Below are 18,578 nucleotides of genomic sequence, written 5' to 3'. Positions count from 1 at the left end.
TTAGCGTACAATAATCAGTGAATTAGCATGGGATCAAAATATATCTATAAACGTCAAAGCGTATCTCATAGCATGGACTCTAAGTTACGCATTTTCAGATCAAAAACACAGACAAAACTTTAACATATTTTGACGTCTTAGAATGTGATTGGTTGGGACTTAATTAATCTTTGATAATTTCGATTCTGAAGACTTCATTGAAAAAGTACAAATTAGAGTAACTGGTGAAACAGTAGATTTAATAATAACTCCAACAATAATATTTTCGAGAACTGTTGATTTTTGTTGAAACTAACTAGGACTCATAATATCAAATCCATCTAAGAATAAATTGAAATAACCTCACTATGAACCATATACTTTTATTATAAGCAAAGATGGATGGTGGCTAGCAGTGGAATCCAGGACGAGCGTTCCGTCCTATTTGGGACTCGTCAGCTGGATGTACCTGCATCTCAGAGTTGATGTTTACTCCGGGACTCGAACTCAGTACCGTTCGCTTCAAACACCATCGCGTTATCCACTTAGCTACTGAGTCCTGATAGCCACTTGCTTGTGCAATGGGGTGAAGTTTAATTCACTTGGTATTGTCAGCTGACGAGTCCATAACAGGACGAAACGCGCGTCCTGGATTCCACTGCTAGCCACTATCCATCTTTACTTATAATGCTTGTAAATTAAGGCAATATCGAGGCATACGCACAGTATGCACATATGCCAATAAGAGACTGGTCAATTTCAGTCCCAAAACATCAATGGGAAGATTCAAGTAAAAACAATACCAAGTGCATATATTTTTATGTTAGCGTCAACTATTTTATGAATTAACATGTTCCCAGCCAGAGCACCTACGTTGGTCAAATGGAAATAAGAGTGTATCTTAAATTTTATGAACATATTACAAAAAGCCTAAGAACGATAGAAAGAACTGCTTTAAACAGCACAATTACTAAACATTTTGGATACACGACATCTGATAGATACCTTTAAATCTTTTATAGTGATTTATAAACAATTAGGTTCCAGTCTTGCAAAGTTTGTTGAAGCCATTGTTATCACGCGTCAAGAACCTAATTTATATGTTCATAAGTCATTGGCTGCTGATCTTTTTTTAGATCTTGATGATAAATATTCCTTGACTATGTCATAAAAGTTTATTCAACTCTTTCAATTAATTACATAGTTACGTTTCTTTTTATTTAGACTTTTCTAGATTCGTAATCTTATTTTAACCAATTGAGTTTCACTCATTTTATTCCTACTTATTATCAGTGTTTATTCAATGCGAAATCATTCGTTTATAGCTCTCTGGACTTTTGTTACTATCAATGTCATAGAATATTTTCACATAAGTTATACATTTACAATATTTTATTTAGCTTATTAATTTTTTTTACACCGTTGCTATTCTCCACTGGTGTTTGATCATAGCAACTTCCAACTAAACTCTACCATTATTGTTTGCATTGGTTGTTTGAGCCTTCCCATCGGTGTTTAAGACTACAAATGATCAATCTGTTATTAGCATGTGTGTGGAATGTCTGTATGTACCTTATGTCACTAGTATTATGAGCAGAGATGGATAGTTGCTAACAGTGGAATCCGAAACGCGAGTTTCATCCTATTTGGGACTCTGAAGCTGAATGTTAATGTCGAAGCAACCCTTACATATAGTGCCTGTGACTTTAGGCTATATCGAGGCACTCTGAACAGGATGAACACATGTCAGTAAGAAACTTCTCAATTGCAGTCCTAAACATCAGTGGGAAGATTGAAACAACCAATACACAAATGAGTCAAACTTCATACCATTGTAGAATCTACCGGTTATTTGGACTCAGTAGCTAATTAGACAACGTAATAGCATTTGAAGTGAACGATAATGGGTTCGAATCTCGGAGTGAACATTAACAGTGGGATGCAAGTACGTCCATTTGACGAGTACCAAATAAGATGAAACCCGTGTCCTCGATTCCACTTTTAGCCACTATCCATATATACGTATAAACTCTTCCATGTAAGTAATTTGGCTTCACTTTGTAGATCATACAAGTTGTAAGTTGCTGACAAGAATCAGACGTAATAAAATAAGTTCATGTTATTCTATACAAGTTATTGTTCTTGCTTTCTTTGTTTACTTCAACTAGTTATCTGCAGATTGTTTAAATAAATATTATATAAGATTTTTTATGATTACTCTCAAAATGTATCACATATTATTAAACTGTGACATGTTACTTAGATATGTTCTGAGTAACTTAGAACTTGACAAAATAACTGAATGGTCTGATTTGTAACAATTTAAACGAGTAGAAAACCGTCACAAGGTTCAAACCGTGAACTAAGATTAAGAAATACATATTGAAACAAATGATATATACATTAAAATGATACACTAGCGATATGCAAGTGCAAATTAGATTACGTTACATATCGGGAAAATATGTTTTGTCTAATAGAATAATAATAAAATAAATAAGATTTCAAATGATACTATTGACTACATCAATTGAATATATTAAACCTGATTAGCAGATCATTTCTCTGACTATTAGTTTCCATGATATCAAATATATGGATGTAGGTAATTGTTAGATAGCGAGTTAGTTTTCTACGGGATGAACAAGAATTGGATGGAACTAGAAAAGAAGGCCCAGGACAGAGTGGGTTGGAGAATGCTGATCGGCGGAATATGCTCCATTAGGAGTAAAAGGTGTAAGCAAGTAAGTAAGTAATTGTTTGATATGATTATGTATGCGAAACATAAGCACATATCTTTTCACTGTTCAGTAAACTTATTTACGGTATGTTAAATATCCTTAATACATTTATTTATCTATTGACCATAATAAGGATCACTGGGCGTGAATAAATCCTGTATTTGTTTCATTCTTAGTTTTAATGAAATATATTTATACATACGTTTTATGATGTTTGTTTATTGCAGATAGTCGACTTGAAACTTTGAACCTAAATTTCTTCACTGTTGCTATTCATCAACAATATTTATTTACAACCTTCAAAAACTCTAGAGCTCGCTGTCTAATTCAGACTTGCACAAGCTAATTATTTAGAACACAACTAAGCCTTAGTAAAAAAACAATGAGTTATTATCCGATTCTTCATTCAAATTCATATCTGTCGATTTAGCTTATCAACTATTTTCGAAAGTCAGAAGGGGTTTCGTTAAGATTTCAGTAATTTCAATAGTTTAAATCATGCGACAATTGAAGCTAGAACACCATGGAAAACCTGGAAGCACTGGACAGCCAACTCGTTCCATTGTGGGACTTCTCAGCAGTGAGCATCCACGATTCCGCCACCCCGCGAGATTCGAACCCAGGACCTATCAGTCTCTCGCACGTGCGCTTAACTATTGAACCACCGAACCGGCAACCAGTGGTGTTAATGTCTAACTTCAACCAAACTTTTCGAAAGTGATAGATTTTTGGGAAGATGTTACAATATCATACCTTCTTCTTTTGATATTTAAACAAGATATGAAAGTCTTATTTATATGGTATAAATTAGTAACTAAAATCATTATAAAATTGATTGATTTATCTCTTACCTCCATAATCTGAAAGCTTATTCATGTTCTGATTTTGTGATTGATTTGTTATGGAATAGTTTGTATGTAATTCTTTCATATTTATATCATGATACTTTCTTATTGAATCTTCTGATAAATCAGTTCTATCATGACGATTACGTTTTGTACGTTGTAAAAATATAAACACTAAAAATAACAATATAGTTGATATAACACAAGCTGCTGCAATAATTGCAATGATAATATATAAATTTAATGTATTATCACTAGCACCATATTGCATAATTCTATCAGAATTATGTAATTGATATATATTTGTTGTAAGATATGCTTTAGATGGTGATTGATCAATTTCAATAATTAATTCTGTTATTGTAAAACGATATGGTTTACCACAATCTCTTGCTTCTAATTTAAGAATATATTCACCTATTGCATTATATGGAATTTGTTTATGAATACTTAATATTCCATTATATGAATCTAATTGAAAATAATTATTATCATTGCCAGAATGAATAAAATATAGAATTGTACCATTTTCACCTGCATCAATATCTATAGCCAAAACCTTTGAAAACAAAAAGAAAAAGACAAAAAAGAGAGGAAAATTATTCAAAAAAGAAAAAAAGTGGCGGGACTCTAATGTATGGACGACATTTGAACGAATCTTAAGTAACCTTGAGAAACATTAGCCAATCAGCAAACAGTCAGTATGTTCTACAAAACCAAGGAAATAAAGTGAATACACTTCTTATACGTGGTTCAAAAACTTGTCAAGGTTAGAAAGAGGTTCAGAGGTTTTAAAATCGTAACACATGCAGTAGGGGAAATCATCCATACGGCTGCAGAATAGTGGGCCGCTGGAGACATGATAAAGTCTCAAATACGCTTTCAGCTTAGACCACATAGTTTCAATATTGTTTATGTGCACTCCGGTTGTTGAGTGCACAAAATGCTACTTGGGGAGAACGACGCGATGAACATAACCAAGCTTATGTAGGAATCTGTACGCTCTCCAATCATCCGTGTATATTGTAGTACCTGGCTTCAGCCAGTGTTACTGGTGCTTTTATTATTCAGTTCGCAATAATTGTCGTAATTCGCCTTAGTTAGGAATTATATATAGGGTTTTCGTCACGAACTGACATCAACTATAATGCCAGAAATTTATTTAGCCAAATGAATAAAACGCTTTCTCGCTAAAATCCGAGATCTGTTATCTTATATCTGATTGATTCATCCACAAATTATAGTCCCGCCGTTTTATTTGTTATAGTCACTCAATTATCACGTTTTGTACAAAATTCCCTGTGAACCAATTGTACGTTGGCATTAAGCCCTGAAGTTGGCGCCTTAACCTTGAAATCTCTAAAACGCCTCTGATCGGCTCGTCCATAAATCAGAGTCTCGCCAAAAAAATTAACATCATAATAATGTTATACGTATATTCTTCAAGATTAGAACGAATAGTTCGACAGAAATTGGGCTCCGAGTATGTATAGAAGTCATTATATGTGCAAAATTATATTTGAAATAAGTTTAGTGATTGAAATTTAAATCATTTAAATGTTTCGTCCACTAAAATTATCTGGAATTCTTCAGGGTAATGATCAAAATTGTTATATTTCTTTGATGATTTTGATTATTACCCTGACGAAGTCTAGACACGTTAGCTGGACGAAACGTTGGAACTATTTAAATTTCATTCGCTGAGACTACTACATATATAATTCTCACATATAATGACTTCATGATAATGTATCTATACATTTGATAGTTTAAATGATGAGACTATATGGACGAATCAATCAGGTATGAGCTAAAAGGTCTAGGACATTGGCGCGAAATTCATTCATCCATTTGGATAAATAGGGTTTTGGCATTATAGCTGACGTCAGTTCGTGATGAAAATCCTAAATGTAATCTATAAATCATAATTTTAATTCCTCACACTGATTTATAACACCCATTTTATTCTAGTTATTAGGTGGAGACTCTCAAGGTCAGTTAGCGTTACTTAAAGGTCGTGCATAAATTATAGTCTCACCAGAACTTTTATCAAAATACAAAGAGCAAATTATTTATTTTGATATGAAGCATACAATATTGTTAATTCAATTTGTATAGGTTTGAACCTTCCCAGTGTAGATAATATTGACTAAGCTTTGATTAGTCTTTTATCACGAATTTTATAGGACAGGTGAATTGTTACTAATATTAAAATTGGGGATACGCGTTTCATCTCATTTAAGACTTGAAAAGTGCATGTACCTGGATCATAGTGTTGGTTTTCACACAGGCAGATAAATTCAGCACAACTCGTAACAAGCATAGAACAATTTACCTGATCATGTGAAGCCAGTTATACAGGTTGTTAAATGAGTACTTTATCTAAAAGGATTCAAGAACATTATCCGGCATGGCTAAGAAGAAGAGGAAACGGCTTAATAAGAAGATCAATAATCGAACACCTTGTGAACACATGTCATTCAATCAAGACAGACTCTGTGTTCAAAGTCATCTACAAGGTAAGTAGAAGTCTTCCAAAGAAATTATATTGCATCTTTTTAGGATTGCCGAAGCGATTGCCATGCATCTAGGAAAACCAGAATTGTGTCCCCAAAAGAGTATGGTACGACCTCTTCTTCTACCATGAACTTAATATTTTATAATTTGTTTTCATGCTCTCCTTTCTTTATAGCCATATTCTTCCCTTTCCATCTTTCCCGTTGATCGTCTACCTGGTTTATTTCTGTTTCTACGATCCTGCTGATTACATTTAACCTCAATTACAACATTTTATCTTATTATGTTGAGACATCCTTTCCCAGTGATAAGTTCCCTTTTCTATCTTTTAATAACAATCTAAGCCATTAACAATCAAACGATTATTAATTTCCCTGTTTCTACAAAAATTTTTTTAGTAACTTTGTTTATTCTATTTGACTGTCCCCTTGTCTAACAATGGTTTATTACCATTATTCTATTCATTATTAGCAACCTGAAGAAATATATATATATATATATATATATATATATATATATATATATTTGCGACTGTACAGCTTTTAAAATGAATTCGCCTAAATAAAAACTCTTCGCTGAACTAATCTTTCTTAATTAATGTCTTAATGGGTGTATTCTGTTTACTAAACATAGAACACACTAACCAACAGCTACGAGATCTGGATATGAACGATTACTAGGCACAGTCCATTTATTATTCTAAAATTCAATTAATCACAGTTTTCGAGTGCATAAATAATAATTTCAGAAATATACAGCATCCAAGAAATACTGTTTATTTGATTACCATCTCTTCAAGTTATTACAATTTCCAAGAATATTTTATCCTCAAATATTAGATAAAATGTTGATAAATAAACTAATCATATCGTTTATGATATGGGCGGAAAATTAGAGAACTACGAAAGCCATCATCCAGAAGATAAAGGTGTTTATTAACAGTTGTCTACGCAAAATACTTCGGATACGTTGACCAGACACTATCAGCAGCAACATACTATGGGAGAGAACAAACCAGATTTCAGTGAAGGAAGAAATCAGGAAGCGTTGGAAGTGGATAGGACACAGATTGATGAAAGCACCGAACTGCGTCACAAGGCAAGCCTCTACCTGGAATCCTCAAGGTCAAATGAGAAGAAGGAGAAGATCGAAGACTACAATACGCGGAGAAATGGAGAAGAAGAATGAATAACAATTGGATAGAACTAGAAAGGAAGACCCAGAACAGAGTTGGTTTGAGAATGCTGGTTGGCGACCCGTGCTCCATTCGGAGTGATAGGCGTAAGTAAGTATGTATGTATAACATACGTTAATTTATTATAAAGAATATCATATAGAAAGAAAATCATGCCGAAAATGGAACTAATCTGAAAATAAAAGCGTATATCATTCTAAGCAGTTACCACACTAAGTAAGAGTCCACACTTGTCATATTGAACAAAGTTCACACTGAACTGATACAAGAAAACATTGATCTTCTAATCTCAGATTAAACGATGTTTACACACATCATGCTGAAAGAAATTCATAATGAACAAGAAATATCAATCTAAATGATGTTATATTCTTATGCTGTTCTATCAGATAGTTACATAAGAGACATATCTATTCACTGAAAATCATAGAAACATTAATACTGATATGTAAATCAAAATGTACTGAAAGACAATTTGATACTATTGTATTCAATGAGTTTTGAAGATTGTTAAGTATTGTTGAGATCATGAACCAACATTACTTGACTGATTAATATTCTTATTATAAAGTCAATGTGAATCAAGTCAAAATTCCAGTTCGCTTAATTAACAAGTGATTTTATAATGTTTTGTGAATTAATTCATCAAAATAAACAAACATTCTAAGTAAAAATGGATGATGACCAGCAGTGGAAACCAGGACTCGCGTTTCCTTCACTATCTATCTTTACTTATAATGCTTGTGAATTGAGGTAATATCTAGGCAATACGCACAGTATGCACATATACCAATAAGAGATTGATCAATTGCAGTTCTAAACATCAATGGGAAGATTCAAGTAAACAATACCAAGTGAATTCAAAACAAAGTTTGAAAATACTTGATACATCATCATGATTTGCTTTCAACTATTCTTCCAAATATTTAGTTTTATGAAAATGGTGAAGATAAGTTAAGTACATTTATTATGTTATATTAATGAAAAAAGTAATTTGATAATTTCACTGGTTGAAATCATGAGTCAATTGAAGCTAGACCACCATGGAAAACCTGGAAGGCCTAAATGGCTCCTTCTGATAATTTGATTATTGTTAACTCTTAATCATTCACTTGTAAAACGTTGTAGCGAAGCAACAACAAAAAAAATTGTCTTGTTTTTCCTGAAAATAAATATCATACAAATGTAAACCAAGAAAAAATCAATAAATTATTATTATCAGAATGGGTTTTGTGGAGACTTTTAGAAATTTAACTTATTGAAATCATGAGCCAATTGAAGCTAGACTACCATGTAAAACAAGGAAGCACTGGACAGCCGTTTCGTCCTAGTATGGGACTCCTCAGAAGTGCGCATCCTCGATCTCGCACCCCGCGAGATTCGAACCCAGGACTTATCAGTCTCGCGCACGATCACTTAATTATTGGACCACCGAGGTGGCATCCAATGCTGTTAATATCTAACTTCAACCAATCCACGAATTTGCGCCACCATACACCATTGTCTTCAGTGAGTTCCTATCTCACAACAGACCTGGTTGAACTCCACTGGTAACGACTTCTCACTAGAACTCCAGGAGTATCTCCTGAAGTCTAGCTTCAATTTACTCATGATTTCAACAAGTGAAATAAATTATTAGCGTCAATTGTTGATGCCCGTGAATTTTTTTCCAAAGCAAACTACTTCGAAAGCATTATTGATCATTCAAAAAGTTAAAACGAAGTTTTTATTTAAAGAAGTAATTCTTTAAGATTATGGAATGATACTGTCACTTCAGTCAGGAGAATAGCACTGTATATCATGTATCAGTCCGACCTCTGCTAATCTTGACAAATTACCCAAATATAATGTGAATATACTTTAATGAATTTAACTGGATAGCCGTTGAATAATTAAATAATTAAACAATATTGTTAAAATGCTCATCAGTGAACAACACATGATAGTACATATGATTGAATCTAGGTACATCAGTACTGAGATTAGATGGTGTTTGGATGTATTCGACAGGAAACCCTGGACCCAGGTTTCGTGCTACTTGGTACTAGTCAGCAAGGTGTACCTGTAATCTTGAGGGAACTGGTACATCTTGGCGGGTTCGATCCCGTGTCACCCGGGTCCAGGGTTTCCTGTCGACTACCTCCAACCACCATCTAATCTCAATATATAGTTCACGCAGTGTCGAGTCACCTAGACTGGTGGCCACATTGCAACATGGTCGATAGCATTCGATCTGCACTAAATAAGGACTTGACACACATGACACTGATCACCACCCTAGTGATCAATCAATTGTGATTACATCAGTACTAGCTATTGTCATCCTATATTTTTAAATTATGAAACTAGTATCCACTGATTCACATAGTTATTATCAATCGTTTTTTTTGGTGATAACTTTAACTAAGCAATTGATGTTCTCTGGTTTTTCATGACATCTTAAATAAGTCAATAATACAAACGATCTTAAGAAAAAAAATTTACTTTCACTAATCTAAGCGTTATATTTAGCTTTTGGATATTACAATGAAACGTTTTCTTTGTCAATGAAAGTATATCTTAGACAATAGATTCATTGTGCATGAATAAATACATAGATTTATATTATTTTATCTCATGAAGTTTATCTACCTGTCAGTATATGAGATGGAAAATTACAGACGAATTAATTATTTTTTTTCTTTTTATAAAAAATTGAAAAAAAAATTATGAATATGAATATTTATTACATAATTATAAGACATGCATAGGATTTCAACTCTTCTTCTCTTATAAAATAAACATAATAAGACTGAAGAAATATTTTTACAATGTTGAAATGTTTCTGCCTTTCTTTTATCTTAGTCCATATTCATAGAATCCTATCAGTGGGTTGTGTTTATATAAAGAAATCAATATATTCAATTGTTAATAATGAGACAAAGTTTCGTAGTGTGCCTCTTCAAGCATGACATGTTTGAATTAAAAAAAGAAACGAAAGATACAGATAAATAAGTGTGAATCTCATTCACGAATAACTGAAGTACTCATTTTAACAGAATATATTAAATGATGCTGTAGTAGTGTAGTGTGTATTACTTATACTGATATAAATAGTATATGACGCGAGTTAAAAACGTAGTGTCTGGCAGCAGATGTCGGAAGATCAAGAAAGGAAGAGTGGGAACGCAATGCAATTTGTAAGAAAACGCATGAACCATGAAATGTTAGACAATGGATTGATGGTTGCAACACCAACAGTCCGGTTTGATGTGATGGAATGATATTTTGCAAATTAACGATTTTTCTATTTTATCGAGTAACTCTATAATTGCGTGCCAAATACATTCGATTGTCCCCAACCATGTTCTGCTCACTATAGTAGTAGTAGTAGCAGTAGCAGCAGTAGTAGTAGTGCAGTGAAGGAGAACACAGGTGAGGGCAACCGAATCATATTTAGCAAGTAATTACAGTTACTTGGTAAAATAGAAAAACCATACTATAATACTTAATTTGCAAAATGTTCAATAATTGTCTCGAACTTCGTTGTTCCTGCATTTCCATACTAATTGCTTTCTATTATCACTTTTCCTTTCCTGATCTTCCCCATCTTTTGCCGCCAGACATTACATTCCTGACCGCGTCATATGCTACTTATATCAATATAAGTAGCACGCACCACAGTAGTAGTAGTAGTAGCAGTAAAACCTTGTGTTATACATAACTACTGATAAACTCAAGTTAAAAAAAATTGGGGACATTTTTCCAATATTGGTCATTTTATTTCGTTACTTATTAAGAATATATATTTTATAAATTAAGCTTGTAATACAAGGCTGAAATTCTTGACCTTAAGTTTAATCTTTATAGTTGATCTGTTAATCTTTCAATACTTTTGACCTATATTTAATCAAGTATCACTAGTTAGCATAGAAGTTTAAATGTTTATCTACTTTGTTCATCATACTGACTATTATAGGTATTAGATAAACAAACAAAAAATCTTTTTTGTTGACAGATGTAAAGATGTAAAATCTTATCATCATGCTAATTAATATCACTAAAGTGACTGTTATAAGATAGACTTGTTTGTATAAACAAGTTTCCTGTAGATATTCTAACATAGTTCATCCTATTCCATAGTTAAAGATACCATCAGTATTCAATGACTGAATTTTTGAGACACTGAATTGTTCACATTTGTTAAACTTAATATAACATATTACTAATTTTAATTTGTTACTTTCAAAGTGGACACAATTTCCAAGATAGTTTTAGAAAAAGTAGGAATACATCAGATGTTTAGGACTGAAATTGATCAATCTGCCATTGGCATATGTGCATCTTGTTCAAATTGCCTCGATATTGCTTGATGTCATGAAATACGCGTCCTGGATTCTATTACTGGCCATCATCCATATTTATTTATAAAAATGATTTGTTTAACATCGCATATGTATGATCGTAAGTGGTATGGTCTGTATCGACTGAGTTTTAATTTGGAATTTTATTTATTCTTGTTGTTAAATATAATGAATACCCAATCAAACCTGTTATATATAATACCTTGAAATACTGTTGTTTCATAAGCTATCAGTGAAACATCATGTTAATTAATTTATCAAATACAGGTTTATGAACTCAGCTTATAGTTACACCGCATAATAAGTTTTGATACTCCATCTTTCTCTAGATCTATACACAAATAGCTATATATTCAAACCTCTAACTTATTGACCGTAAGCCAGAAGCATTGAAAACTTTGACCGTTCTCGTTACTATGTAATACTAACTCAAGTGTATATCGATAACCATCAAAAATAGACAATGGAAAATAAAATTCTCTCGTTAAACTAAATTTTTCTATATTTCATAATAGTCAGAAAGATTGAAGTTTTTCAGCTGATTTGAAAACTACTGTAGTTTTGTTTTTTACTTCTAACGATACATTTTGTGGGTTTAATCATGAATATTGAAATGAAAAATAATTTAGTTATATTCAATATGTCTAAGTGTACACTTTATCTTGTTCAAATATATAAAGATATATAACATTCTGTGGAACAATCAATCTCTGATGGTAATTCCAGTCAAGACTTGTAATAGTTTCATTACTAGAAGTCGTTGTTAATTAATAAGCAAGCACTGCGTAAATAGTTAGCTTTCACATATATATCGTACAACAATATTGACTGATTCTATCAATTATTTATTTTATTGGAGTTATTAATAGAATCGAGTGGTTTATTTAAGGCGTACAAAAGGGTAAAGATGTGAAGAATGATGTCAGTGAGGACTAAATGGATATGAATAGTATATTTGAACCATAGTTGTTTCATGGTTATTATTATCATTATCATTATTATTATTATCACTATTAGTAGTAATAGTGTAGTGGACAAGAACACGAGTGCGGGACAATCGAATGTGATTGGCACAAAATTACAGGACTTGTTAATAAAATCTAACAATCATATAGTAAATGCTCAATTTACAAAATGTTCATCAATTGTCTCAAAATGACTCAGACTTCATTGTTCTTGCATTTTCATATAAATTGCATTCTGTTTCCATTCTTTACAGTTCTATCCTCTTATCTCTTTGCTGTCAGACATTCTGTTCACGACTAACATCATATACTACTTATGTCGATACAAGTAGCACACCCCACAGGAGTAGTAGTAGTATTTACAATATTCTTTCTGCAGTGCAATTAAGAAAAAGAGAAACCATATTTCTATATGCAACATAAAGAAGTTATAAACTATTACTATTCAGTCAGTTGTTTAGTTTTTCATTTTAATAAAATATTTGAATGACTGTCATTGTGTAATGAAAATTTTATTCTGTTTTATTAAATTGTTCTTTTTATCCGTGAAAATATCAATGAAAATGTCTAGTTATTTATTTACTTGTGAAAATTAAACAAAACTATTAGAGACAGAAGTGTACAGAGAAAATATGTCTGAATAATTATACATTTACAATTGAAACATAAAAATATGAACACATGATGATGAAGGGACTTAATTTGTGATTAGTTGTGAAGAAATGTATTCACTTGTAGCGAATGTTCATGAAGGAATTTTATGAACATATGATGTAGTATATGTATATTATTAGTTGAATTCATTAAAACTAGATCATCATTGAAAACGTGGAAGCACTGGATTGCCATTTGATCCTAGTATGGGACTGCCACACCAGTGCAAATCCACCATCCCGCATGTGGGATTCGAACCATGGACCTTCGGTCTCGAGTGTGAAAGCGGACATCTAGTGCTCCTAAATTTTCAATGCCGGTCTAGAGTATATTGACTTATGAATTCAACTATTAAAATCACTACAATCTCCACAAATCCCGTTCATATATATATATATATATATATATATATATAGTATTGCCCTCTTTCTTTTTATTGAAAGAAGCTTCGATGATCCTGGGTCCATAATATTCCCATCATATAAGTGTCTTTTGTGCTTGTTTAGATGGCATCAGTGCAATTCATTGTGTATGTGGAGAGTTTTCTTCTGCATGATCAGAGTGTATCAGCACCTCCACTGAAGCTAGTCTTCGTTGTCCAACATGCGTCCAATGTGCTTCACTAAATCTAAACACCTACAGGTCGTATCAGTTCATTTCTGCAGCAATTTGAATGACTCTCCCGGTCCCCCACAAATTACGAGCATTCCATTTACCAAAATTAATGGTTGCCCTGGTTGTCAAAAAGGGCATCAGCTTCGGAACTTACGTAGGAACTCGGCTTTCATCATGAGGCATTATAACTCTTTTAAATGAAGAAATTTTAACTCCCAGGGCAAAGTTTAAGTGATTTGGATTATTTTTTTGTGTTTAGCGTTTTTTTATTTAATTAGTTTTCTACGGAATGGGGTCGCTAATTTCATGTCCAACCCTCCTCCATTATCCGCGCTTGGAACCGGCAGTAGCCTCAGAGAGGCTCCAGGCGGGCAGGGCACACACTGAGGAAAGCACCCAACTGTTTCACAAGGCAAGCCTTCACATAAACCCCTCGAAGTCGAAGGAGAAGAGGATCACCAAATGACACATCACGCCAAGAAATGGAGACAGATATGCGAAGAATGAAGAAAAATTGGATAGAACTAGAAAGGAAAGATCAAGACAGAGTGAATTGAATAATGCTGGTCGGCGTCTTATGCTTCACTGGGAGTAACAGGCGTATGTAATATATATAGTTAGATAGTTGGGTATCTAAAGTTAGACTTTTAACAAATGTAAAAAACTCTTGCAAACGCTAATAGTTATCACGGACACTGAATAAGCTCATTGTTATATTGTCTTCTGTAGACTAGTAGGTAAAATGACGTTAATTAAAGCGATGAAATATAACTTCTAGCATTAATGTGAACGTTATTACTGAAATACAGGCATATCCAATTGACAACATCTAAATAGCTCTACACACAGGATTATATAACGAATGTAACGAGAAAAAAACGAATTCAAATTTATACATCTACTTATCTATGATAATTTCTACATCAATGTTGTTCTATAGTTCATTAACAAAACAAAAAACATACAGAGTTACATTCTCACACAACTCCATTGTAACATCCAATACAGTATATACATGTATATGTATAACAAATAACTTAGCATACAACTAAAACATTGGATGATAAAAAAAATATTTAAGTGTCAACAACTATTCATTCATATAGATATGTAGTTACTAAGTATGTTTTGTTTTAGTACTTTCCCTATGCAAAAATTTTTTTTAGAATTTTACAAAATTTCTAATTTCAATTAATCAATCAATTATGTAATAAAATGATACCCAATGTCATAATAGCTGATATCATTCGTAATTAATATCTCTAGTTTTGACAGATCAGTATAGGTGTATTTTAATACTACTTTAATACTACTTATATATATATACGAGAGAAATGTTAACTAGAAGTATTTTATAATGAATTTGAATTATATTACTAAATGAATCCTAAATCATATGAAATGAATTGACGTTTGACAATGACATTGACAAAATGTATAGTATAGTAATCTTTATGATCCATATTGTTTGTTCACTTATAATAAAACTAAAGTTAGGTTGAAAACCAAAAACATTTATTAGCTACAACAACTGTTTAACTTTTACATTGTTAAATATGTACGTTAGTTATTTTTGTAGTTTGTTTAAAAAAAAGGTAAAACGAATATAAATTTTCGTTTAGAAGAACGATGAAAGCTCCACGACTAAACCATCCAGCTCAGAGAACAAAACTCCATCGAAATCCTCCATCTGAACTACAAATCTTCTCCACCATTTCCGTCAATGTATTTTATACAAACTATTAATATCGTGAAGAACGTTCTAAACACTACCATATATGTATACATATTGTTAAAGTTTTTAAAGAGACGTCAATAATACAGTCTTTCTTGTAAATGATTGATGATTTATTGATAAATTCAAGATAACATACAGGTAGATGTCAGTAAGCGCCTGGCGAGAGACTGATAGGTTCTGGGTTCGAAACTCGAGTGGGAAGGGATCGTGGATGCGCACTGCTGAGTAGTAAATTACTGGGACGAAATGGCCGTCAGTGCTTCCAGGTTTTCCATGGTGGTCTAGCTTCAATTGACTCACGATTTCAACCAGTGAAAAATAAACAACTTATAATCAGAATATTCTAAATTACTCATATATATGAAAGTTGAATTCATGAGTCAATTTGAATCAAGACCACCATAGAAAACCTGGATGGCCATTTCATCCTAGTATGGGACTTGTAAGCAATGCATATCCCATACTAGGATGAAAGTGCCATAAAGTACTTTCAGGTTTTTCATGGTGGTCTAAATTCAATTAAGTCATGAATTCAATTATTAAATTACAACAATCTCTACAAAACTTCTCTTTGATATATTTAAAAGTTGAAAGTCGAAAAAAATACGTCTAATGTCCTGAATCAATACAAAACAGTTACTTGTACTGTCTTATTCGTTTGTCATAATCATAAATATTTTGAGATGGTGGTGAAGATTTGTATCTCAGGTGGATGATTTTGTTCTTTGAACTAGATGGTTTACTCGTGAAACTTTCATCTTTCTTCTGAACAACATCATCAGCACAAACTTCAAGTATGTAATGTATTATTCGCTAAGAAAATATTCAACATTCATATAAACATCTAACAAAATTTGAATAAACATTCATATTGAAATTAAGTATCAAATATATACAATATATGAGATGGAGAAATAATATTTGAAATAAGCTAACCTAATGAAATTTTAAATAATATCAACATTTCACCGGGAATGTTGGATAGAGATACTTCGAAGAATTAATAGGAATCAAAACTATCAAAGATAAATAAAGTTTATAATAAATCTACACTAATTGCTTGTTTAATCATGTTCAAATGTTGATATTGTGTATGATAAGGAGTCATTTAAAAGAAACTCAGGGCTAAAATGGGATGTGTACATGTGTGTACATTTGTATACTATAGATATTTAATTCCTACTATCATAGGCTACAACTAAGGAAATGTCAATCATTTTCATTTATCATAAAGTTAAAACTATACATGAGTAAATTAAGCTTTCAAAGTATACAATGACTAAGATTAGCTTGATGGAGTTTTGTTCTCTGAGGTGGACCAAACCATCCAGCTCAGAGAACAAAACTCCATCAAAATCATCCACTTGAGGTACAAATCTTCTCCACTAAGATTAACTGTATTGTTGTAATGTTGAATTAAAAGTGTTTGGAAAAAAAGGACAGTCAAATAGTTTAACGCGTATAGATTTGCTTTGAGCTCTAATTTTTATTGATTATGTTGATTTTTCAATTGTTTCATGAAAGAAGATCTTACCAATATACTAATCAAAACATCCAAAATTCCAATTGTTGAAATTTATACATCTAATATTGTGAATTGTTTTGATTAAGAGATGATGAATTGGTTAATTCTACTCATAGCTTATTATGATATAAGTTGAAGTACCATTGAAAATTGGGGAAAACTGAAGAATCACCTGGTTCAAGTATATGATTCTTATGATTGCATACAGAATAAAAAAATCATAAAAAAACCGTTTTTCAGTGCTTGGCTGCTATAAGATATGTTCCTGACGTTTTACTGGCAAATTATTTCTGATAGAGTTCAGCAGTGAGGTAATCAATATTACAAATTAATTAATCGTGTGAGTATATATATATATATCACTGAATACGAACTCTTTTTCTGAAAGTTAAACTCTTACCTTAAGATTCCAGATTAGTCTCGTTATAAAATAGTAAATATGCTGTAGTGTCGGTTATTATGTTAAGCCCATATACCTTATTCTAGCTTTCAGACAGCCCATTCTATTCATAATACTTAAGTCACATTCTGACTTTTTTATTTATTAGCTTATCAATCTTGACTGTTTTTATATGAGCGCATAGGTGTGTGTACATTTCTTATCCCATTATTCATCATCACATGTCTGTAACTTACTTTTGTGTAACTATAACTATTGATTAACGCTTGGTTAAATGAGGAGGTGGCTTACCAGCCACCTCCACTCTTCGTCGTTTCTCTTCTCTCTATTCCATTCGCTTTATATACAAAATATATGTTTTCAAAAGTCCATTCTCGTTATTCGACTTATTTAATTCTATTATTGACTAACGCGATTTAAGTTGATGATTATAATCGAGGATAGGCGATAAAAAATATTCGTACGATCTAATTGAAGTCAGATCCACGGGCCACTAAAGTGGAGAGCCCGTCAACAAACACCGTTCGATCTAAATGACGATTAAATAACGGGCCTCCACAATACTCTGCTACAAAATCTTACATCAGAACATAACAATTGTTTAACACTCCTTGATCTTCAATGACTCACCTAAACATTTCAATGAACATTACAATCATTTATCAACTTGGTATATTTGCTTACTGTGAAAGATTAATACATGTTATTTCCATGGAAAAAAAACTATTTCCTAAGTACAAGAAAAATCTATCAATCAATAGTTTTTCTTTTTCTTAGTTTGATTTTTCTTTTTTTTTTACACGACAGTTGTTCATTGTTAATTTTTTTCATCTCTTAAGTAAATTAATGTGCAATTTAGCGTAATCAACTAATTTTCATTGATAAAAAATAATTCAAATATGTTATATAATATTGAATTGAATGTCAAGAAAAAGTATTATTCATTATACTACTTGTATACTACTTATTACTATTAAATTACTAAAATCTCAATTTCGTGGATTAGTTAGAGTGAGACATTAACACAAGTGGATGCCGACCGGCTCAGTGGTCTAGTGGTT

General features: G+C 32.1%; 1 protein-coding gene across 1 annotated transcript in view; it reads right to left on the bottom strand.

The window, feature by feature from the left end:
* The window catches only part of MS3_00007316 (uncharacterized protein), a gene marked incomplete at its 5' end in the record, with an annotated part of 37,527 nt that overhangs the window by 7,294 nt on the left and 11,655 nt on the right, over window positions 1-18,578 (bottom strand). The window contains one exon of the mRNA XM_035730113.2: window positions 3,572-4,124. Coding sequence (XP_035589280.2) covers window positions 3,572-4,124 — 553 coding nt within the window. The remainder of the gene's footprint in view (window positions 1-3,571; window positions 4,125-18,578) is intronic.

This window comes from Schistosoma haematobium, chromosome 4, assembly GCF_000699445.3.
Source record: "Schistosoma haematobium chromosome 4, whole genome shotgun sequence".
Lineage (NCBI taxonomy): Eukaryota > Metazoa > Platyhelminthes > Trematoda > Strigeidida > Schistosomatidae > Schistosoma > Schistosoma haematobium.
Note: the sequence above shows the minus strand (reverse complement) of the source record. Positions and strands in the feature narration are given on the sequence as shown.